This window comes from Furipterus horrens, unplaced genomic scaffold (genome assembly GCF_987537825.1).
Source record: "Furipterus horrens unplaced genomic scaffold, mFurHor1.1.pri manual_scaffold_13, whole genome shotgun sequence".
NCBI classification, from domain to species: Eukaryota; Metazoa; Chordata; class Mammalia; order Chiroptera; family Furipteridae; genus Furipterus; species Furipterus horrens.
In genome coordinates, this window is record NW_028327183.1 from 59,404,984 (window position 1) to 59,427,874 (window position 22,891).

Genomic DNA, 22,891 nt, shown 5'->3' on the forward strand with positions numbered 1-22,891 from the left:
AAAGCTGGAAGGTGGGCAGCTAAACCTGAGATAACAGGTTTGGATTTAACCATGTAATGTCCTCGCTGGAAAATAATGAGCATTGCTTCTCTGAATGCAGTGACTGTGTTTCCATGGGGACTGGAGATTATTTCTGGAAGTGTTATGCAGTGAGCAAACTACATAAAGTTATTAATATTGACTATACAGAAAAGATTGTTTCTTGGGGGATAAAAATTTAATTATGTTTCTGGGAGAGGTTGAAACTACAACTACATCAGGAATCGAACTAGGTTTGGTATCGATGGCTTGTAGCATGAGTGATTCCATTTTTGCCTGTGGTTTTATTATTAGTGAGAGAGACAGAAGGTAAACATCAATTTGTTGTTTCACATATTCATGCACTCATTGATTGATTATTGTATTTGCTCTGATGGGATTGAACCTCATTTTGGCATAGAAGGATGATTTTATAACCAACTGAGTAACCAGCCAGGGCTGCCTTGTGGTTTTCTGTTTAAAATACTCCGTTGTGCCCTGGTTGGGTGGATCACTTGGTTGTATCATTGTTTCTCATACCAAAAGTTGGCGAATTTGATTCCAGTCAGAGTCCTTACCTTGATTACAAGTTCAATTCTTGATCAAAGCACATCTGGGAGGCAAAATTTGATCCTTTCTCTTTCTCTCCACTCGTTTCTCTAAAATAATTTAAAAAAATTATCCTGTGTGAACATTGTGTAAGTAAGAAATAACGAAGTAGTGTCTTGTTCTGAAGCACAGATAACACCTGGACATGCAATTGGTATCTGAAGGGGGGAGGGGCAGTCTTGTGGGACTGAGCCCTGAAGGTATCTTCAGGTAGATACTGTTACGGTGCCTGTTGAGTTTTGGGCGCATTTAACAAGCGAAGACCTTGCCTCCGGGTAGCAGCAGCGCTTTTCATGATCAATCTGGTTGCAAACACTGCGATTGCTCAGGGAGGGGAACTCCTTTCCCTGTAGTGTCCAGAGCGCTGCGAACTGTTGTTGGCAGCCGTCCGTCTCGAGAGACGATGGTGTAGCTTCTTAAGAGTCTATCTGCACCGCCGAGAATGGCTGTGAAGTCCGACTCGGGAGTGACACGGTATCTGTCTCCTCCCGTGTTGAATTGACATCTTGCGATGACGCTGGAGTGTCCTCTCCAGTGAAGCTGAAGCTACAGAGCCTGGGCAGGGTGATATGGAGGGTCTGCTGTTGCCCATGCAGCAGACCCCCCCTCTCTTCGCAGCTGAAGGGTCCAAGGGAAAGACGGAGTCAATACAGCTTGGCTTCAGGTGCGCCGCAGGAGTTGCCGGTGTTGACTACAACGTCAAACCGCCTTAGGGACTCCGGCTCCGGATTTTCTGTCAGGGTTTACTCCCTTAGCCTTTCCCCTGAAGAGGTATGCCGCAAGGCAGCGGAGGTTTTTTGGAATCAGAGTTTTCCTTCTCTGATGTGCCCTGACTGGAAGATCGAACCAGCGACACTTAGCTCGCAGGCCGACGCTCAATCCACTGAGCCAAACCAGCGCTGCGAACTACATTGCCCATAAGACCCTGCGTTGAGTTCAGCCAATTACAGATCAAATTAAAGTCATTTTCGTAGTATTTATCCACTTCGGGCGTGACTTCCGGGACGTTCTCTCTCTGGCGGCCATTGATACCGCTGTGGGGGTTCAGCAACGGTCGTTTCGCTGCGGCCCTGGACCGGGATGGCTGTGTCCTGCGCGCCTTCCGTTCCCGCTGCCCTCGCCGGGCTGTTCCCACACAGTCCGATGGCGGCCGCCGCGCTGAGGCGCTCGGCTGTGGTGAGTGTGCGTCTCCCGCGCCGTCCCTGGGCCCCCCTCCGCCTACCGAGGCGCCGAGCCCAGGTGCGGGGCGCCTGTCAGGTCCCGCGGCCCAGGCCCCCGCGGGCGGCGTTTAGGTGGCGGAGCGCAGTCGCTGTTGGGACTGCTGTTACCTGGTCAGAGAGAACAGGGTGCGGGATGCGGAGGGTGTCCGTGCTCGGCACCTCAGGAGGGCGCTGCGCGCGGAGATGCCGGTGAGGAGGGAGGCGGTCTCGGTCACTGAGGCCGGTGAGGAGGCTCCGATGGGGTGAGTGGCCGGGAGGGTCCTGGAGGCAGCGGAGGAACTGAGGTGACAGGACCCCGAGGGCAGAGCTCCTGTCTGTTCGCCGCTGCAGGACCCACCCAGGTGTGTGCTGTGCGCTGTCGGGGCCTGAGGGGTTTCGGTCTTGCTGGTGGGTAAGGCCTGGGGCAGACGGGTCACCTCTGAGTGTCACTGCGCCCGGCGTGGACACCGTCAGGGCTGGGGTTAACAGTGGAGCAAGCCCGCTGTGGCTGCTGAGTAGGCACACGGGTGGAAGGGGGTCGTGGGCGTCTGACGGTCACATGGGCTTCTGGGAGGAGAATGCCAAGCGAGAGTCCGCTGCGCAGAGGAGGCCGTCAGAGCAGCCCCTCCACAAATGCGGGGCTGGGGGAGCTCTGCCGGGGACCGAGGGTGTGAGAGGAACAACCTACAGAACGTGTGGGTGTAGAGAAAGTGTGAGTTATGGCCCCAGGGCCCTTGTATTGGGGTGAAGGGTGAAGCCTGAGCCCACCTTTGTCTGTGTCTTGTCACAATCTGGAGACCCCAGGGGGAATTAATTCCGGGGTGGGTGGGGCCCTACAAGCCAGGAGCATAACTGGATCACATCTCTGTGCCTTCCTGCCTGATGTGGCTGAGGGCTGAACGTAAGGAATAAAGGGGACACTGAGGAAAGGGTGGGCACCCGTGGCAGCTGGTTATGGAATTCCTCTGAGGTGGGGAGCTTTGGAGGAGGACGAGGTGGGATGGATGTGCGGGGACGTGTGTTGTGGACTCTCAGAGTCAGAATGTTCGTGTTTCTTCCTGTCCCCATTGTAACAGGCCAGCGTGACGTTTGAGGACGTGGCCGTGCACTTCTCCTTGGAGGAATGGAGGCTGCTTGATGAGGCCCAGAGACGCCTGTACCTGCGTGTGATGCTGGACAACTTTTCACTTATATCGTCTCTGGGTAAGAGCCACAGCCTCACCAGTGACTTGGGCTGGACTCTACTTCACCCCAAGACCTTTCTCAGTCCGCAGGTGTGGTCACAGGCACTGCTGGCTGTTCCCCTCTCCGGGTAGTTGCTGCACTGCTGGGGCCGGTTTGTTTGCACCGCCCTCTTCTTCCCTGCAGCGCCAATACTGATCCCTTTTAGGGAGGATTCAAGGTCATTACTATTGCATTAAGCTTAATGGATTCACCATGCTTGCCCTCTCTGTCTGTATGAATGTGTCCAGATCCACATCACTTCTGTATTCCAGGGTTTGATCCTTCTTTGAGGTGTCATTTCCTTCTTCCTACCTGGGCCAGGAGTGGCAGGTGTTGTCATGGTCATTACTTAATTGAACCATGGGCTTCTACTGCCCAGGATGTAGTGCTTAGGTCTGTTTTCCTTTTTCGAAAGGCTTGTTGAGATATAAACTTGCATATATTAAAGTGAAAATGTGCTAACTTTATATGTGGTGAAATAATTGCCACATTGAAGTTAATTGAACATCCATTACTGCCTAAGTTTGCCTTATTTATTTATTTTTTCCTTAATAATGCTTAATATCTATTCAGTTTCTGAGGGTGGCCACAGAATTGGAAAGCCACTCCAGGAGTATATGACATTTATTAATTCATTGTGAATTATCCTTCCTTTGAGAAGTAAATCCCACATGACCAGAGTTTATGATTTTTTTCGTTATGCTATAGAATTTGTGTGCCAGTAATTTATTGTGGGTTTTTTTTTGTTGTTGCTTTTTACATCTACATTCATCAGGGATATTGATCTGTAATAATATTTTCTTGTGTCCTTTTCTGGCTTTGGCGTTTTGTTAATGCTCATGTTGGAAAATGATTTTGGAAATGTTTCCTTTTCTTCAACTTTGTGGAAGAGTTTAAGAAGGATTAACATTAACCATTCCTTAAATGTTCATAGAATTTACCAGTGAATGTATTTGGTTGCGGACCTTTTCTTTTTGGGGAAGATTTTTTTGCTTCTGATTCCATTGCTGTTCTAGTCAGAGTTTCTGCTTCTTCATGATTCAGTGTTGGTCACTTTTATGTCTTCTGGGTTATCCGATGTCATGTTGTCTCCTGAGATCCTCTGCGTGCTGTCAGTTATAGCTTGTCTTCTTTTATTGGTGAGTTAATTTATTTCCATCTTCCTTCTATTCTAAGTTAACCTATGTAAAGGTTTGTCGATTGAATTAATATATTCAGAAAGCCAGCTCTTAGACTTATTGACCTTTTTGTTTTCCGTGTTTTGTTTTATTTATTTTCCACCTGATCTTTGTTTTTTTCTTTGTTTTGCTTTGTTCTTTATCTACTTGCTCAAAGTTTAAGTTTAGATTGTTTGGAATCTTTCTGTTTTCTTTATAGCTCTGAACGTTCCTCCTAGAATGACTTTTCCACATTCCATATATTTTCATTCATCTTAGATATGTTTTTATTTTTCTTTTGATTTTTTCTTTGTTGAAGAGTGGTTAATATGCACATATTTGTGAATTTTTCAGCTCTTTCTATTACTGGTTACTGGCTTTATCCATCGTTTTAAGAAAAGGTAATTCCAAAATTTGTTAAGCCTTTCTTTGATGTGATATATGACTTATTGTAGAGAATATTCTGTGTGCACTTCAGTAGAATGTGTATTGTGCTGTCGTCGTCGTCGTCGTCGTCGGCAGCCGTCCGTCTCGAGAGACGATGGTGTAGCTCCTTAAGAGTCTATCTGCACCGCCGAGAATGGCTGTGCAGTCCGACTCGGGAGTGACATGGTATCTGTCTCCTCCCGTGTTGAATCGACATCTTGCGATGACGCTGAAGCTACAGAGCCTGGGCAGGGTAATATGGAGGGTCTGCTGTTGCCCATGCAGCAGACCCCCCCTCTCTTCGCAGCTGAAGGGTCCAAGGGAAAGACGGAGTCAATACAGCTTGGCTTCAGGTGCGCCGCAGGAGTTGCCGGTGTTGACTACAACGTCAAACCGCCTTAGGGACTCCGGCTCCGGATTTTCTGTCAGGGTTTACTCCCTTAGCCTTTCCCCTGAAGAGGTATGCCGCAAGGCAGCGGAGGTTTTTTGGAGTCAGAGTTTTCCTTCTCTGATGTACCCTGACTGGAAGATAGAACCAGCGACACTTAGCTCGCAGGCCGACGCTCAATCCACTGAGCTAAACCAGCCAGGGCATATTGTGCTGTAATAGCATGAAATATTCTCTATGTCTGTTAGATCTATTCGAACTAAAGTGTGATTCAGTTCAAAGATAGCTTTCTTAAATTTTTTTGTCCTGTTATCCACCCATTGTTGAAAGGGGGATATTGAAGTTTTGTGCTAATGTTTTGTTGCTGTTTTTTCTGCCTTCAGATATGATAGAATTTGCTTAATACTTACCGTATTTTTCGCATTATAAGACGTACCTAGTTTAGAGGAGGAAAACAAGCAAAAATATTCTGAACCAAATGGTGTACTAAAATATTCAATAAAATATAACAAAATAATAATATTTCAACCATATAAAGTCAACAGCAGTCAACAGCAGTATTAAGAACCATCATCACTGTCATTAACAAATTAGGAGAGACTTTAAGATTCAAGTACTCTTCTAGTTTTCTAGCAACCCCAAGAACTCATTGCTAGTGTCAGAATTTATGAAGCTCCTTTGCTCACAATCACTGATATCACTTTCTTCACTATCTTCATACTGACCTTCAGAAGCCCTGAGATTCAGCAGTAAAGTGGGACATTTAAGCGTCCCTAGGGGTTTCACATGGGCCCACCGCTTCCTCTTCTAACAGCTGTTGCCACCGCTGACAAATCAGGTGATACACATCATGTTCTGTGATGCAATAATCGCTCCATGAAACGCACCGACATTTTGTCCCCACTTTGGGGGGAAAAAAAGTGCATCTTATGAAGCAAAAAATATGGTAATTTAGATGCTGTAATATGTGTTGGATGTATAGATTGGTACATGCTTTTTTAAAAAATATGTTTTATTGTTGTGCTGTTACAGTTCTCCCAATTTCTTTTCCCTCTGCTCCCCTCTACCCAATGACCCCCCTCCCTCCAGTTGTCCCTCACTTTTAGTCCTTGCCCATTGGTTTTGCATATAGTTCTTCTCAACTTCTTCCTGTCCACTCCATTCCCTCCTACTATGCTCCTTAATTCCTGCATCATTTCCCTCCCTTTTCCCCCTTCCTCCTCCCCGCTGACCTCCCCCTAATATGTTCCCCGTACCTATAATTCTTTTTCCACTCTCATTGCCTACTTAGTTTGCCTTTGTTTCGATTCCCTAGCTTCTGTTGTTGGTTGTTGTGATACAGTTTTCATTTTAATGTTCATAGTTTTGATCCTCCTTCTAAACCAGTCCCTTTAACATCTCATATAACATAACAGTGGTTTGGATCTGATGAACTCCTTCAGTTTTCCTTTGTCCTGGAAGCACTTTCTCTTCCCTTCTATTCTGAATGACAGCTTCGCTGGATAGAGTAATCATGGCTGTAGGTTTTTGCTTTTCATTACTTTGAATATTTCTTGCCAGTCCCTTCTTGCCTGCAGAGTCTCCTTTGAGAAATCAGCTGGTAGTCTAATTGGGACCCCTTTGTACACAATTCTTCTCTCGCTGCTTTTAAGATTCTCTCTTTATCTTTAATTTTTGGCATTTTGATTATAATGTGTCTTGGAGTGGTTCTCACCGGGTCTAGTTTATCTGGAACTCTCTGTGCTTCCTGGACCTGTAAGTCTATTTCCTTCCCCAAGTTAGGGAGGTTCTGCTTCATTATTTTTTCACATAATTTTTCAATTTCTAGTACTTCTTCTTAACCTTCTGGAAACCCTATGATTCAGATGTTGGCCCGCTTATAGCTGTCCCAGAGATTTCTGAGCCTCTCCTCATATTCCTCACTTTTTGTTTCCTCTTTCTGCACTGGTTGCCTGTTTGTTCCTTCCCTATGTTCCGATTTGTTGGTTTGATCCCTGGTTTTCCTTTCCACACCATTTGTCTCGTATGTGACTTTGTTCATTTCAGCATGAATAGCCTTCATTCCTTCCCCGTCTTGTTCAATAACTTTTTTTTTTAATAATTTTTTTATTTGTTTATTTATTTTTAGAGAGAGGGGGGAAAGGAGAAAGAGAGGGATAGAAACATCACTGTGTGGTTGCCTCTCACTCGCGCCCCCAACTGGGGACCTGACGTGCAACCTAGTAATGTGCCCTGACTGGGAATCGAACCAGCGACACTTGGCTGACAGGCCGATGCTCAATCCACTGAGCCACAGCAGCCAGGGCTTCAATAACTTTTCTTAATTCTGTAAGCTGCCTTATCACTATAGCTCTGAACTGAGCCTCAGAAAGATTTTCTATTTTTTCATCAGTTAGTTCCATATTTGCTTTTTGGTGAGCTTTGTGATTGGTATTTCAATCATTATTCCTGCCATCCTGACCTTTTTCTCTTATATTTCCTTCTTGGGCGGGGCTGTCACACCTCCTATGCTATCGGGGGTAGAGCTCTGTGCACTCATCACTACCCAGCGACCCTTCTCACCACACTGTGGCACTTTGTGTGGGGGTGGGGGTCCAAGATGGATTTCTGCTGTTACTCTCCACTGAGAGACCGGGAACCTTCTCCTCTGTCCCCAGGCGCTTTGGGCCTCATAGTCCGAGGTAATGGGGGTCTGCCTTCCCTGGCATTGGAATCACAAGCTGACGGATCTCAACTATAGCTGGGACTGCTCCCCTGGCAGTCTTGCTGCCTGTCGCAGCAGCTGCCACTGGCAGCACAGCTTGATCTCTCCACTCCAGCTTCGCCCCTCCTACACGTCCGGATGAGCATCACTTGTTTATAACTTCATACGTTGGACTTCCATGTAGCTTTATTTTCTGGAACTTCTGGTTATTTTTGGTTTTGCAGTAGTTGTAGTCCTTTTTAGTTGTGGATGGCAACAGAGCCTGTCAGTCTAAGACTTCATCTTGGCCCGAAGATTGTTACGTGCTTTTGATGAGATGACCCCATTTTCTTTATGTAATGACCTGCTTTGTCTCTTGTGATAGTTTTTCATATACAGTCTATTTTGTATAGCTGACCTTGCTCTCTTTTGATTTCCACTTACGTGTAATATCTTTCAATGCCTTCATTTTCAGCCTTTGCATGTCCTTAAACATGAAGTTACTCTACGGTAGGCAGCATAGAGTTGGGCCTTGTTTGTTTGTTTGCTTTGTTTTAGTCAATGCCTTTTGATAGGAGAATTTTATTAGGACCTACTATTATGATCTTATTATTACCCAGCTGCTTGTAGTTTGTTTCATTTTTTCTTTGTGATTTGATGATTTGGTGGCATGTTTTCTTTGTCTTTATCTTTTGTCTATCAACTATATCCTTTTGCTTTGTGGGTTACCAGAGGCTTATATAAAACTTCCTACAGTTAAAACATTCTATTTGACACTGATAACAACCTCAATAGTGTGTAAAACCAATACCCATTTACTCCCCCCACACATATACACATTTTATATTTTTGATGTCACAATTTATATTTTTAAATTTAATAACCATTAAGAAATTAGAGTATTCTGAATTTGACTGTACTTACCTTTCTCAGTGTATTTTATATTTTCATGTTACGAATTTGTGTACTTCTTTTACAGCTAGTTGTGCAAGCTACAAGTGGTGATTAAGTCCCTCGGCTTTTCTTTGGGAAAGTGTCTCTCCATTTCTGAAGGAGAGCTTTGCTAGTGGGGTATCTTGGCCTGCAGTTTTGTTTTTTTCAGCATTTAGAACTTACTGTTACAGAACCCCTGGGCTACTCCAGTTGAAAACAAAACCCACGGGCTCTTTAGTTAGGGGCCCGATTGCCCGCCGCCAAAATTATAACTCTCAATACCAGAGTTTGGTGAAAAGAAAAAGAATTGTTTATTTAACAGTTATATAGATTTAGATTATTTGAGGATTTCTGTTGTTAAGTCTTATGCTCTTTAAAATACCCACAAACACATATCCTTGCCTCCCCGACTTCCAAACCAGGCTAGTTTTAGGAAAGTCAGAGAAACTGTTTCCCTACTTTCCAAACACAGTTCAGCTTTACCAGCAGCTGCCAATCATTCAATCTGATTGGGGAGGTCCTTTCTGTGCTGTGGTGCTCTCCAGCTCTCAATGCAGGACCACCTGGATTCTCAGCCTCCTTGCAAACTGTCTTCTTCCTGCAAACTGCGCGGATCTCCTTTCCTTCTCAAAACCGCATGGCGAGAGCCTCTTAACGCAGCCTGGAGACCCCTTCTCCAAGCCACATGGAGGGAGGCCCCTTCACCAAGCCATGTGGAGGGAGCACACGAGAGAGCGAGAGCCCGAGAGCTAGAGTGAGAGCCCGAGTCAGAGCGCCAGAGCGAGAGCGCGAGCCAGAGAGCGAGAGTCCCAGAGTGAGAGCATGAGAGAAAGCCAGAGAGAGTCTGAGAGCGAGCGTCTGAGAGAGTCTCAGCTAAAATGTCTGCAGCTGCTTATATATCCCTGACTGCGTCATCTGACGCAGTGGACGTTGCAAACAGTTCTGACCATTCACAGACCCTTACGTAGGCTCTGTGTGCTTTCCATACCGTCCCCTGGTTCAAGACTCCTCCCATCTGCCTGAGGCTTTGAATGCATTAAAGCCATTTGCCTAAGAAAGACACTAGCCACCAGCCTCAGGCATGTGGAGGCATTCCAAAAGCTGCTTCCTTCTCCCCATCCCCCAGCTGCAAGCTCTGGGGATTTTTGGACTCCCCTGTTTCTGTAACATTACCACCCCACTCTCTCCTGGTGTGCAATGTTTCATATCACCCTTGTATGAATGAGTGTCTTTCCTGTTGCGGTTTTCAAAATTTTCTTTGTCATTTAAAAAACATTTTATTATAATGTGTTTTGGCCACCCTCTTTGGATTGAGTGACTATGTTTGGGGATTTATGAGCATCATGCACATGGATGTCCTCTTCTCTCCTCAGAATTTGGGAGTTTTCATCTCTTATTTCTTTAAAAAAGCTTTCTATCCTTTCTCCGCTTTCTTCTCATAGGGTTACAGAATGCCTGGGCTGCTCCAATTGAAACAGAACCCACGGGCTGTTTAGTTAGGGGCCCAATTGCCTGCCGCCAGAATTATAACTCTTAATACCAGAGTTTAGTGAAAAGAAAAAGAACTATTTATTTAACAGTTATATAGATTTATGATTATTTGTGGATTTCTGCTGTTAAGTCTTATGTTCCTTAAAACGCCACACACACATATTTCTGCCTCCCCCTACCAAACCTGGCTAGTTTTAGAAAAGTTAGAGTTACCGTTTCCCTACTTCCTAGACACAGTTCAGCTTTACCGGTAGCTGCCAATCATTCGATTGTGATTGGGGGAGGTCTTGTCTATGTTAAGGGGCTCACCAGCTTTTAATCCAGAACCTCATGGATTCTCAGCCTCCTTGTAAACTGCATGGAGTTCTCCCTTTCCCAAAGCCTCATGGTCAGTTCCCTCCTCAAAACCGCATGGTCAGACCCCTTTCTTTCAAAGCAGCATGGTGTATCTGTGTTTAAAATGTCTGCCACTTATTTTTAAATCCCTGACTTTGTCCTCTGATGCAGTGGGTGTGGTAACCAGTTCTGACCATTCACAGCACCTCACGCAGGCTCTGTGTGCTCTTTCCATACCATCCCAAGGTCCAAGACCCCTCCCATCTTCCCAGGCTTTGTCATGCTTTAAATTCACTTGCATAACAAAGACACTAGCCACCAGCCTCAGGCATGTGAAGGCATCCTGAAAGCTGCTTCCTTCTCCCCATCCCCCAGCCGCAAGCTCTGGAGGTTTTTGGACACCCCCCTTTCTGTAACACTAGGGTTCCCATAATGAGAACATTGTTGTTTCATGAAAACCCATATTCATGTTGGCTTTTTAAAATGCTCTTTAGATCTTTTTTTAATTGTATATTTTCCATTACCATTTATTCCTCTTCTGCTCCCTTTCAATTTTTTAGGCCTTTTTTCTTTTTCTTTTTTTTTTTTTTTTTTTTGTTTATTGAGGGGGATGATATCAGAAGATCTACTTCCACTGTCAATTTAAAAAAAAAATTAAGTCACTGTTGATACTCTCTGTAGAGTACAGCACTTATTTTATTTATTGAAATGTTCAGCACTGTAATTTCTGTTCTTTCATGTTTTCTATTTCTCTTCCGAAAATCTGGTTTTGTTTTTGTTTTCTTTACTTTTAGAATTGTGTGTGTCTTTTTTTCAATCTTTTTTTGCAATCTTTTTTGATCATTCACAGATCTGAAATTCTTTTTTTAAAAAAGTACATTTATATAAGCAGAGGAGATACTTGGAGTAAATGGATTTTTTAAGTTAGTGTATTTTTTAGATTTTATTTATTTATTTTTGGAGAGAGGGGAAGGGAGGAAGAAAGACATGTAGAGAAACATCCACTGGTTCCCTCTCGCATGGCCCCAACTGGGAATCTGGCTGGCAACCCAGGCATGTGCCTTGACTGGGAATCAAACTTGCAACCATTCGGTTCACAGGTTGGCACTCAATACACTGATTCACACCAGCCAGCGCCAAATCTGCAGTTCTTGAGGTGATTTATAGGTATTGTATTCCTTTGGTTGGGGAGTTGTCACGTTTCCTCGATATTTTTGTGTGTGTGTGTATATTTTTTGTAGCTTGTGCTGATGTCTGTACATTTCACAGAGCAGAATTTCTTGCAGACGTTTTTGGAAAAGTTATGGGACAAAGGAGACCTTCCCCTGTGTGTGGTATCACCGTGTGGACTTGGTAGGCTGTTGCAGTTCTCAGTACAAGGAGGCCCAGCACCTTACTATCTGCAGCTATGTAACCTAAGGTGAACATTAGTGAAATTGCAGGGGTCCTCAATATAAGGCTTTGGGTGTTCACACCAGTAGAGAAGGTTGCTGGGAACTTACCAGTTTTGCTGTCTCCTGGGGAATGTTTTGGCTGAGTGGTTTTACTTTTGGTGGCAAGTGCAGGACGTTTTCATGGTGATGGTGGAATTGGTGTCTGATCTTTGGGCACCGGTGGAGCAGGTGTGAATCTGGATTCTAGGATGTGAGTAGATTCAAAGCAGTAGCATGTATAAGGGTCTTAGATACTGAATAGCCCCCAGGGGCATTGAATTTGCTGTGTGAGATGCAGTCACATAGATCAGTGCTGGAGCCTCTAACCAGTGCACAGGTACACACAGAGAGACAGTATCTCTGGTGCCTGAGGAGCCGGCTACCCCACAGTGGTCATGGCTTCAGTGCCTGGGACATTAGCCCTCATGTGACAGACATGAAATCCATTTCTCCAATATTGACATTCCAGGAAGAGCTGTGGCTCTGGAACATGGGGGTTGTGAGATGTCGCTACCCTGGTCCTGAAATGGGGGAGGGTAACAGCTCACCTATTTTCCCACAGGCTGCTCCTGGTGATGGCTCTTGGTGCCCTCAGTGTGAAAGCTGCGAGTATCCTCTGTGGAGCATGCAGCTGGGATCCATGCCAAAGTCACTGGGACTCCTCTGCTGTGCATACTGTGGGGGGCCTCACCTATAGCAAGAGCTTTCAAGGGTCCCTGGCAGAGGCTTCTGGGGTTTTCTCCAGGACATTGGGAACACTGTGTCATCTACCCTTCAGCTGGTACACCTGGCTCCTGCCTTTCTCATTCCTTTTTCTTCTCCCATTGTCTTCACTCAGATGATGTCACCAGCATTCCTCTGTGTGAATATTCTCCTTTTTATGCTACACTGTGTTGGTATAGCTTCTGTCTTTTTTATTTTTTTATTGTTATATTTATTTTACTTTTAGGAAGAGAGAGGAGGAAGAGACGGAGAGAAACATCAGTGTGTGGTTGCCTCTCCCACACGCCCAACTAGTGACCTGGCTTGTAATCCAGTCATGTGCCTTGACTGGGAATAGAAACTACAAGCCTTTGGTATGTCGGCAGGTGCTCAATCCAATGAGTCACATCAGGCAGGACATTGGTTGCTTCTCATATGTGTCCTGACCTGAAATTGTACTCACATCCTTGGCATATCTGGACAATACTCTATAATCATCTGAGCTACCAGGCCAGGGCTCCTATTCCACCTTTGACATTTAGCCAACTTGTTAGTTCTACTACTCATCACTTCCAGTGTGGTTTCGAGCCCAGGGATATTTCCACCTCCATTGATCCACATTTCACTGGTTCTCTTATTCCTCTATCTGTATAGCACTCTTGAACATTGGCCCTCATATGTTATGCTTTATAATGTTCATAGAATTCTTTGAACTTGTAATGAGATTGTAATGGACTTGGATGCATGCTTCTACCCACCCTCACGTCAGCAGTGGAGAAGGATATGCAGGCAGCTGTTTCCAGAGGAAATGCATCATAGGCCCTACATCTCTTCCTTTTGTCATGCCCTGTCCATGCATCCCTCCTGGGTAGGGTTTCCATTATTTTGTGGCTTTGAAGCCCAGTAATGCACATAGGCAGTCGTTCAAATGAAATCCCTGGTTTAGAAAGGATATTTTTGTATTCATGCCTACACGTGACACATAAATATGTCTGATGGGACGCTCTGCTCCCTATAGTCAGGAGATAATCCACCACCATTGTTTCTGTCCAGGTTGTTGCTGTGGAGCAGAGGATGTGCAGAAAGCCACTGAACAGAACGTTTCTGTACGAATGTCACAGGCAAGAAATCCCAAGGCATCTTCATCCTCCCAGAAGAGCCACCCCTGTGCGAGTTGTGGGCCCGTCTTGAGAGACATTTTCAACCTGGTTGGCCAGCAAGGAACACAAGAGAACAAAACACTGCTGAGGTGTGGCGCATGTGCAAAACGATTTCATTTCAGTGCAAAGTGTCCCCTGTACCAGGAGCAGCATATGGGACAGAAACCCTTCAGAAGTCGTGAGAACAGGCCGGCCTTTGAGAAGAGCTGCAGGATCCATGTCTCAGTGAAGCCCTTTTCCTGTGGTGAAGCTGAGGAGGACTTCCTGGCCAGCTTGGGACATCAGCAGCAACCGGACATCCATAAAGTGAAGGAGCCAAAAAAAAGCACCCAGTGGGTAGCATTTAAAAGCAGAAAAAGTCGTTATACTTCCGGCTCAGGCAAGAAATCCTTTAACCCCCAACATATACTTGCTGAGGAGCAGGCTGTCTATACTGGAAAACAGTGTTTTGTGTGCAGTGAATGTGGAAGAACATTCAAGTACAAATCCTCATTTGTTAGGCACTACAGAGGCCACAGTGGGAAAAGTTTTCGTGCGTGTGATGAAAGTGGAAAATCCTTCAGTGAAAACTCAACTCTCTGTCAGCATCAAAAAAGTCCTACAGGAACAGGGCAGTACAAGTGCATCAAATGTGGAAAATCCTTAAGCCACAAATCTGTCCTCATTTGTTCCCAGGCACAGGAAAGTGCAGGAAACAGTGACATGTGCGGTGAATGTGCCCAATCTTTTAGTCACAGCTCAGTGTTTATTCAAAATCAGAGTGTTCACACTGGGAAAAAACCCTATGAATGCAGTGATTGTGGAAAGTGTTTTAACTCGAGGAGGACACTTGTTCAACACCAGAAAACTCACACAGAAGAAAGGCTATATCTGTGTAGTGAGTGTGGGAAATCTTATCACGATAGGTCGAAACTTGTTCGACACCAGAAAACTCATACAGAAGAAAGGCCTTATGGGTGTAGTGAGTGTGGGAAATCTTTTCACGATAGGTCTAAACTTATTCGACACAAGAAAACTCACACAGGAGAAAAGCCTTATGAGTGCACTGATTGTGGGAAATCTTATACCACTAACTCTGCCCTCTACTCTCATCAGAGAGTTCACACAGGAGAAAGGCCATATGAGTGCACTGATTGTGGGAAATCTTATACCACTAACTCTGCCCTCTATTCTCATCAGAGAGTTCACACAGGAGAAAGACCATATGAGTGCAATGAATGTGGGAAGTCTTTTACCTGGATGTATGCCCTTCAGTGTCATGAGAGAGTTCACACTGGGGAAAAACCTTATGAGTGCAGTGAATGTGGGAAATCATTCACCAGGATTTATCACTTTCGTTGTCATCAAAGACTTCACACTGGAGAAAGGCCTTATGAATGCAGTGAATGTGGGAAATCTTTTACCTGGAAAAAGAGCCTTCTTTATCATCAGAGAGTTCATACAGGAGAAAGGCCTAGTGAGTGCAGTGAATGCGGGAACTCTTTAACCAGAAACAAAAGCCTTTGCTCTCATCAGAAAGTTCATACAGGAGGAAGGCGTTATGAATGCAGTGAGTGTGGGAAATCTTTTACCCAAAACCATAGCCTTCGATGTCATCAAAGACTTCACACAGGAGAAAGGCCTTATGAGTGTGCTGAATGTGGGAAATCTTTTGTCAGTAGTTCCAAACTTCGTTATCATCAGCGAGTTCACTTAGGAGAAAGGTCTTTGAGTGCATTGAATGTGGAAAGTCATTTAGGGATATTTGCCAATTAAGTCTATTCTGGAGACGTTGTACTGAGGATGCCTCATGAGTGCAATGCGTGTGAGAAATTTTTTATCACTAGTACTAAATTTCATTATCATTATACAATTCACACAGGAGGAAGGCCTTATTAGTCCAGCAAATAAAGAAATTTTTTATATGTAGGTCTAAACTTTGTTATCATGAGTGAGTCGCACTGGAGAAGGCCATATGAATGCAGTGAATGTGGGAAATCTTTCATGTATTGTTCCAAACTTCACAAGCATCTCAGAAGTCACACTAAACAAAAGCCTTAAGTGTGCTGGGAAATTACAGTGCTCTGTTCAATGTGGCAACCTGAAGGCAAGTATTTGAAGTGCCATCTGTCCAAATTGAAACTTTGACTTATGAATATGCACAGTGTGGATATTTCCCATAATAATCATTCATATGGGAAGTGTGTGTAGATATGTTGCTCTTTCTGACTCGCCCAAGACTCCTAGGTTTATGGTGCAGCTACATTCTGTGACTATAGTCCTTTCACCTTTACCACAGTGCAGGTCCACAGAGTCTGCATTATTCAGCAACCTAATGTGCTCAGCGAAGCTGACCTCTGGTCTCATAAATTTTGTAGTGAAATAGAAAAGACTGAAGCCCCCAGGAAGTCAGCTTTGTTTTATTAGTAATTTGGAGATGGACTTGGTCCTTAGGTGACCCAGAGGTCATGAGTTCTGCGCTCATCTTGCAGAGAAATGACTGTCTGTACCAGGATGAGTTCATCTCAGGCGATACGTGTGACGAGATTTCCAGTTTATGAACTTGTGAAGCTCCTGCTGCACATTGAGTTGGCTTGTGCAATAATTCAGGCCTTATTTTTATTTTTAAGATTTTACTCATTTGATTTTAGAGAAAGGGAAAAGGTGAGAGAAGGAGAGAAACATTGATGTGAGAGAAACACTGATCAGTTGTCTCTTTCCCACACCGGAATGGGGACTGAACCCGCAACTGAGGCATGTGCCCTGACCAGGAATAGAACTTGTCACCCTTACCTTTATCAGACAACGCCCAACCGAGCCTCGCTGGTGAGGCCCTTCTGTTTTAAAGTTCCTTTAATTTTGATTGTTGTTTTCAGTTCACAGTGTAATTTATAAACTGATTTTGTCTCTATAAGCCTGAAGAGGTGAAAAACATTTTAGAGTCTCAAACTTTATCTGCATTGAAGGGACTGTATGATGGCAGAAAATAGCTGGCCAGTTTTGACCAAATTTGCATGGCTGTCCACAGCCTCCTAGAAAGGACTGATGCACTTTCTGGTCTTATTTGGATGCTATGAGTTTTAGGAGTCTTAGAGGGAACCCTGAGGAGAACCTGAGGCACCTATAAGCGTAGCCTGTTTTTTTCCTTAGAGCGATATCACAGATTACACCTGCACTGTTGAGGGTATATCTCTTCCCTCCCCCCTTCCCCCATCTCCAGGAAGTCATGTGACCTGATGTGCACAATTCATTGGGCTAGAGTCACTGAAAGGACAGAAAAACCCCTTCAAACCCTCTCTCCCAGAGCTAGCTCTCTCTCTTCCCTTGTGTCGTCCAGGCATTATTAACTGTGGCTTCTCTGAGCCTGTATTCTCAGGACTGGAGAGATCACTAAAAAGCATTCCCTGAACAGGTGTTTTAAACTGATACAAAAAAAGACATACTAGACCAGAGCATCCAAATCCTGAACCCAAAGGTAGCAGTACAAACTGGAGCTGCTCAATCAGCCTGAAACCTCCTGATTTACAGCTAATACTATGATTACCCATCTCCCTCCCCCTCCCCTTTATTACCCTATAAAAACTTCAAGCCCCTACATTTCCCTGTTGGTTTATCTCTTCACACCAGCCCCTTCTTAAAAAGTAAATAAAAACTTTGCTCTCTGCACTGTCTAGTCTTTGTGAATTCTTTTAGAGCCCACTTCACCGAATACCCTAACATTCACTGGTTGAAAAGCTGGGTCCAGGGAAAACCATAGTTGCTATAGAAACACTGGCCCACTTGGGGTTGGAAGAGATTGCTGCCAGCTAGATGGAATGTGCCTCTTCTAAACATGTGTCCAGAATTGTTTTCTGTGACCATGACTGCATGCAGCATACACAGATCTGAGGAACTCCAGGCATTATTATTTTGTGTAGCTGACATCACTGTGAGAAAAAATAAGGTTTTGTGGATTCCGGTAGCCACTCAGTGAAGTCCTCCTCAAACACATTGGTGCACAGCAGAAAAGAAGATATGGGGACCATACTGCAGGGATGTGGGTATTGATACAGGCAGCATTCCTATGGACTCCGGTGCAAATGTTCATTACTCACCATATTTGATCCCATTGAGGCAATACCCCTAGAGGGACTGAGGAAAGATGGTGGAGTTAAAATAAGATGGTCAAACTGTTTTCCAAAAAGATTGGGACATAAAGTTTGTTTTTTCTAAATTTTGAGTCATTTTTTTAAAAGTTTTTTTTTTTTCTTATAGGGCAAAGGAGGGAGGAAGAGGGAGAGAAAGTGACAATCAGTTGACAGTTGCCTCTCACACACCCCCAGCTGGTGACCTGGCCTGTAGCCAGGCATGTGCCATGACTGGGAATCAAACTGGCGCCCTTTTGATTTCGCAGGCTAGTGCTCAACCCAACAAGCCACATGTACTACCTACACGTATTTAAGTTGCATAATTTGATAAGTTTTGACAGAGCTATGAAACCATCATCATAGTCCTCATAGTGACCACGTCTGTCCATTGGTTACCAGGTGCCACTGAGGCTAGAGTGGCCTTATTTGGACAGAAGAGCTTGTGGATTCGATGTAGAGTTACTATACCTTATTCTCTGAAAATAGTGGAAAATCTATGTTTTTGTTTTGTTGGTAATCCTCACCCAAGGATATGTTTGTTGATTTTAGAGCGAGGAAGGGAGGATGAGGGAGAGAGAGACATTCATGTGAGAGAAAAATTGATAGGTGACCTCTCGTAAGCATCCCAACTGCAACCTTTTGTTGTACGAGATGACACTCTAAGCAACTGAGTCCAGGGCTTGTACTGCCTGTCACCCACCGTTCAGCCAAAAAGCAGAGATGAGCATTGGATTATAATTGTGTTTTATTTATGTTAGAGGCCAGCAGTCTGAGAAGCATGTGGGTAAAACCCCTAACGTTCATCTTACCTTGAGCTTTCAGAAGCAAGTTTGTTTAGGTGAAATGTGGGAAATTGAGAGGGTGAAATTCCAAGTGGAAGTGCAGACATGCGGTCATGCTGTTTCTCTTAGGAAAGGGAGCTGACAAGGGAGGCAGGCCGCTCCTTCCCAAGTTGGCTCCCATGTTATCTCTCCCCTTGCATTAGGATTTCTCTCTTCCCCTGACGCCTGTGGTTTATGACCGGGGAAGTTATGTATTCTCTCCTTAGGGGAATTACGGTCTTGGAGTTCACCAGCTGGCTGTAAACTGCTGTTTGGCCTTATTTTATGTTCTTTTTTCAGTTTTCCAATCCTACCCTCCCAGGAACTTCCTTAGCTTCTTACTGTCCTGTCTCAATTTTGCTTCAGTTACACCAGTACCTCCATGTCCGTCTCAGGTCCATTCACTCCTCAGAAGCCTTGGCCACCTGCCAGATTATCTTCTCCTTCCAACCCCACCAGGTCCCCAAGCTAGACATGCACTTGTGGCTCCCACTGTCTTCTTCCTGATTGACTATTAGCATTACCATCATGTCCAGATTTCCTGCTCCTAATGTTACTAAGAGGCCCCCTACTCCACACAGTGTCCAACGCCTTTTGTAGGTAGATTCTTCCAAAAACCCTTCCCACAGTACCAGCCCTGTGGGTCCAGCTGCCCACAGAATAATTGCACTCATATTTTCTGTCGCCATAAACAGCATTCAAACCTGTGGAGAATTTCATTGAGTTTAAGGCAAATTGACGACCATTGCCTGAAAGCAACACCTTAATGGATTGAGAAACTGCTCCAGAGAATGGCAGCTACACACCTTATTTTATACATTACAGTCAAAGGAAGAGGTGGAAGTGGGTTACATAGATCCAACAGTGATAGATGAGGGAGGCGGGAGAAAGCAAAGGGGGAAAACCCTCTGAGACTGGATAAGAAGTAAGATGATAGACACATACTTCCTTCACACGGGTGGGTACAGAATAGTTAACGGTCAACAATTAACAATGACAATAAAGGGATCTGTGATCTCTGCTCTGGTGCGGTGCCGGTGCTTTGACGGGTCTAGAAAAGGGAAATTACTTTGTTTTTGCAAAGGCATATTTATCAGGTAATGTATGCTAGATGACAAAAGACAACAGACATGCCTCTTATAAGTGAAGATTGACCATTATTAGGAAAGATTTTGGGCTAGGACATGACTACCTTCCATAAACTGATTTTAGTTTAAAAATTTTAATTTCAGACTATCCTACGTAGTTATTTAAGGTTTCAGAGTTTCTTAGGCCATCATGCAGGCTTCTCCTGAGCTTGTCAGGATTAGTATGGGGCCTCTTTCCATCCACAGTTTTATAGAATGGACATGGCTAAAAAGACAGCTGCTGAAGATCCCAATGAAATGTACTCCCACTGTTGACCACCCATCTCAGTGACAGAGCTTCCATCCTTCCAGTTGCTGACACCAGAAATCTTGGAGTCATCCTTGACTCCTACCTTTCTCTCGCTCACTATTATAATCAGAAAATTTGGCCTGCTCTATTTTAAAATCAAGATCTGATGTAGCAACTGTAATTGAAAAACAACAACAAAAATATATGTTTAAAAAAATCTGATGTAAAATCCATTTACTTTTCCAACCTCCACCACAATGGGAGACACCATCAGCATGTACCTCAGCATTTTGTGGATGGAACCAACCACTGCATTTATATTGGGCCCTGGGTGTGGGAATTCCACCAGGCCGATCCCTAGGGACAGGGCTCTTGTCCACTGCAGGTGTGGAGCTAAGACCACTGTCCCATGGGGTCTGTTAGGAAGAGCTTTAAGTTTAAAAAAAAGATTGTTCACAAGCCATAATATCTCATAAAGTTTGCCTTTCTTGATTTTGAATTTTCTTTGGACACCTCAGCCCTTTTCAATTTTCATTTTCTGTTGTTGGGAAGAAAACGTCTATCTTACGCCTAATCCACAACTGTCTTTGGAAATATGTAACTTTTGGTTTCACAGGCTTATAACTGGAAAGGTATTTTGCCTCAGGATGAATCAGCTCTTGAGTCTCATTCATACATGACAGATGATATTTAGATGGATCTTTAGACTTTATATCACATTGTAACTTACTGATTAGTCACACCCATTTCCTTTTATGTTTCGTGCCTTTGTCTATTTAAGAATGTAAGCTACTTGAGCTTGGGTATCTTGTGTCCCAGGTAACTACAGCACTGACTGATGCTATTTACTCAGTGACTCTTATTAGAACCATAAATAAACATGATACTGCAAGTTCTTGCTCATTTACTACTTGGGCTACTCTAAATGTGACTTTCAATTCTTTCTCCATGCTGGTATTTCAAAATGATAATAATAATAATAATAAATTTTAAGAGAGGAAGAGAGGGAGAAAGAGGAAGAGAAACATTTATGTGTGAGGCAAACACAGTGGGTTGTCTCTCACATGCCCCCAACTGGGGACGTGGTCTGCAACCCAGGCATGTGCCCTGACCGGGAATTGAACCAGTGACATTTTGGTTTGCAGACTGGCACTCAATCCACTGAGACACACTACCCAGAGCCATGCTGGTATTTCTTAATGTTTTTGAGAATAAAAGCCCTTCTAAAACGTCACTGAAATGTTAACTTTCTTCAACATTCTCTGATATTTCCCTGGAGCTATTTATGTCGCTGTTTTTAAATAACTATGTGCACATGTTAATACATTTCTGAAACTTGCATTTAAAACTTCTGAAATAATCTCAACTCTCCATTAAGAACTGTACCTGCAATAGTGGGAAATGATAACCACTTACCAGCAAGGATATGAGATCATGGGCTTAAGGCGCCCCCTTCATCTCCGTGTTCAGATACTCCCTTTGCACGTCTGCTGTGACTGTGACAGTTGCATGCACTGACCCATACCAAAGTAGCATTATTTTAGTCACTCTCTATTTGAGATGTCTGTTTCTTAAACAATATTGAGTACAGTCAGCCCATCATAGCCATGGGTTTCATATACTTGGATTAAACTAACCTTGGATGAAAAATATTTTTTTTAAGAACCTTTTTAAAAAATAATTAATTTGTTTATTTATTTATTTATTTTTAGAGAGAGGGAAAAGGAGAAGGAGAGGGAGAGAAACATCACTGTGTGGTTGCCGCTCACTTGCACCCTCAACTGGGGACCTGACGTGCAACCTAGTCATGTGCCCTGACTGGGAATCGAACCAGCGACACTTGGTTTTGCAGGCCAGCACTCAATCCACCGAGCCACAGCAGCCAGGGCAAAAAATATTCTTTAAAAATGTTACATTGTTGTTGATGGGTATTCTACATAATATGCCTCTGATGGTTACATGGTTGTGTGTGTACTGAACATGAACAGACTTTTCTCCTATATGCAAATCCTATGCCATTTTATATAGGGGACTTGAACATCCGCAGACCTTGGTATGTGCAGGTCCTTGAACCAATCTCTGCTGGATACTGAGGAACACAGTATATGTAAGAATATGGAGTAAGAAATATGTGTATAATTGTGTTCTTAAATGGGTAGGATGTAAGAATTGACTCTACAGGAAAGAGAGTTTTTTCTATGGGAACTGGAGATAGAATGTGTCAACCTAAGAAATGTCCAAAGCTGTAGAGAATTTGGTTTTTATCTTCACCCAAGGACATCTTTTCATTGCTTTTTAGAGAGAGATAAAGGATCAAAGAGAGGGGATATAGAAACATCAATGCAACCATGGAATTGACACAACCTGGGTATGTGCCCTGACTGGGAATCAAACCCATGAGCTCCTGATCTACTAGAAGATGTTCCAACCAACTGAGCTACAGTGGACAGGGCAAGAATTTTTATATAACTTTATTTGAGCCAAAATTATGACATATGCTTGGGATCAAGATCTCAACTGCTTCCTAGAATAAGAGTTTTTCAGTTTCTTATATGCTGTGGAAATTAAGGAGGGAACCCAAGGACAATAACATGGAGTTTGAGGACAGCAAAAGGGGAATTGGATTACAGGATAGTTAACAAAATTGTGTGCTCCCTTAAGAGTTAATGCTTCCATCAAGGATTATTACTTCAGGTAGTTCAAAGGTGTCTTAACCTAGATGGACAGGAACAATGGACAGGGCTGCCCTAAAACCTTTCACTAAAGTTTTAGGCGTGGGGTGTGACTACCCACCATTCCATGCCCAGTTAGGAATTTATGATCAGAAC

At 44.0% G+C, this 22,891-nt stretch overlaps 2 protein-coding genes across 4 annotated transcripts in view; one reads left to right on the forward strand and one right to left on the reverse strand.

The window, feature by feature from the left end:
- The window catches only part of LOC149995687 (uncharacterized), a 276,448-nt gene that overhangs the window by 78,167 nt on the left and 175,390 nt on the right, over positions 1-22,891 (reverse strand). The window lies entirely within an intron of this gene.
- On the forward strand, positions 1,690-15,536 carry LOC149995692 (uncharacterized). Of its 3 annotated transcripts, XM_090259676.1 has the most exons (3): positions 1,690-1,803; positions 2,903-3,029; positions 13,653-15,536. In XM_090259676.1, the coding sequence occupies exons 1-3, from the start codon at positions 1,708-1,710 to the stop codon at positions 15,512-15,514; spliced, it is 2,085 nt and encodes a 694-aa protein (XP_090115802.1). In that variant the 5' UTR covers positions 1,690-1,707; the 3' UTR covers positions 15,515-15,536. The 3 variants fall into 3 exon arrangements, with proteins under 3 accessions (XP_090115802.1, XP_090115803.1, XP_090115804.1); XM_090259677.1 differs by lacking the exons at positions 1,690-1,803; positions 2,903-3,029 and adding an exon at positions 3,082-3,228; XM_090259678.1 differs by lacking the exons at positions 1,690-1,803; positions 2,903-3,029 and adding an exon at positions 12,851-12,973.

Excerpts from the sequence above, each read along its gene's own strand:
- LOC149995692 (XM_090259676.1), top strand. The coding sequence starts at position 1,708 with ATGGCTGTGTCCTGCGCGCCTTCCGTTCCCGCTGCCCTCGCCGGGCTG. Across the intron at positions 1,804-2,902 it reads CGCTGAGGCGCTCGGCTGTG|GCCAGCGTGACGTTTGAGGA; the intron begins GTGAGTGTGCGT and ends CCATTGTAACAG. Across the intron at positions 3,030-13,652 it reads TTCACTTATATCGTCTCTGG|GTTGTTGCTGTGGAGCAGAG; the intron begins GTAAGAGCCACA and ends GTTTCTGTCCAG.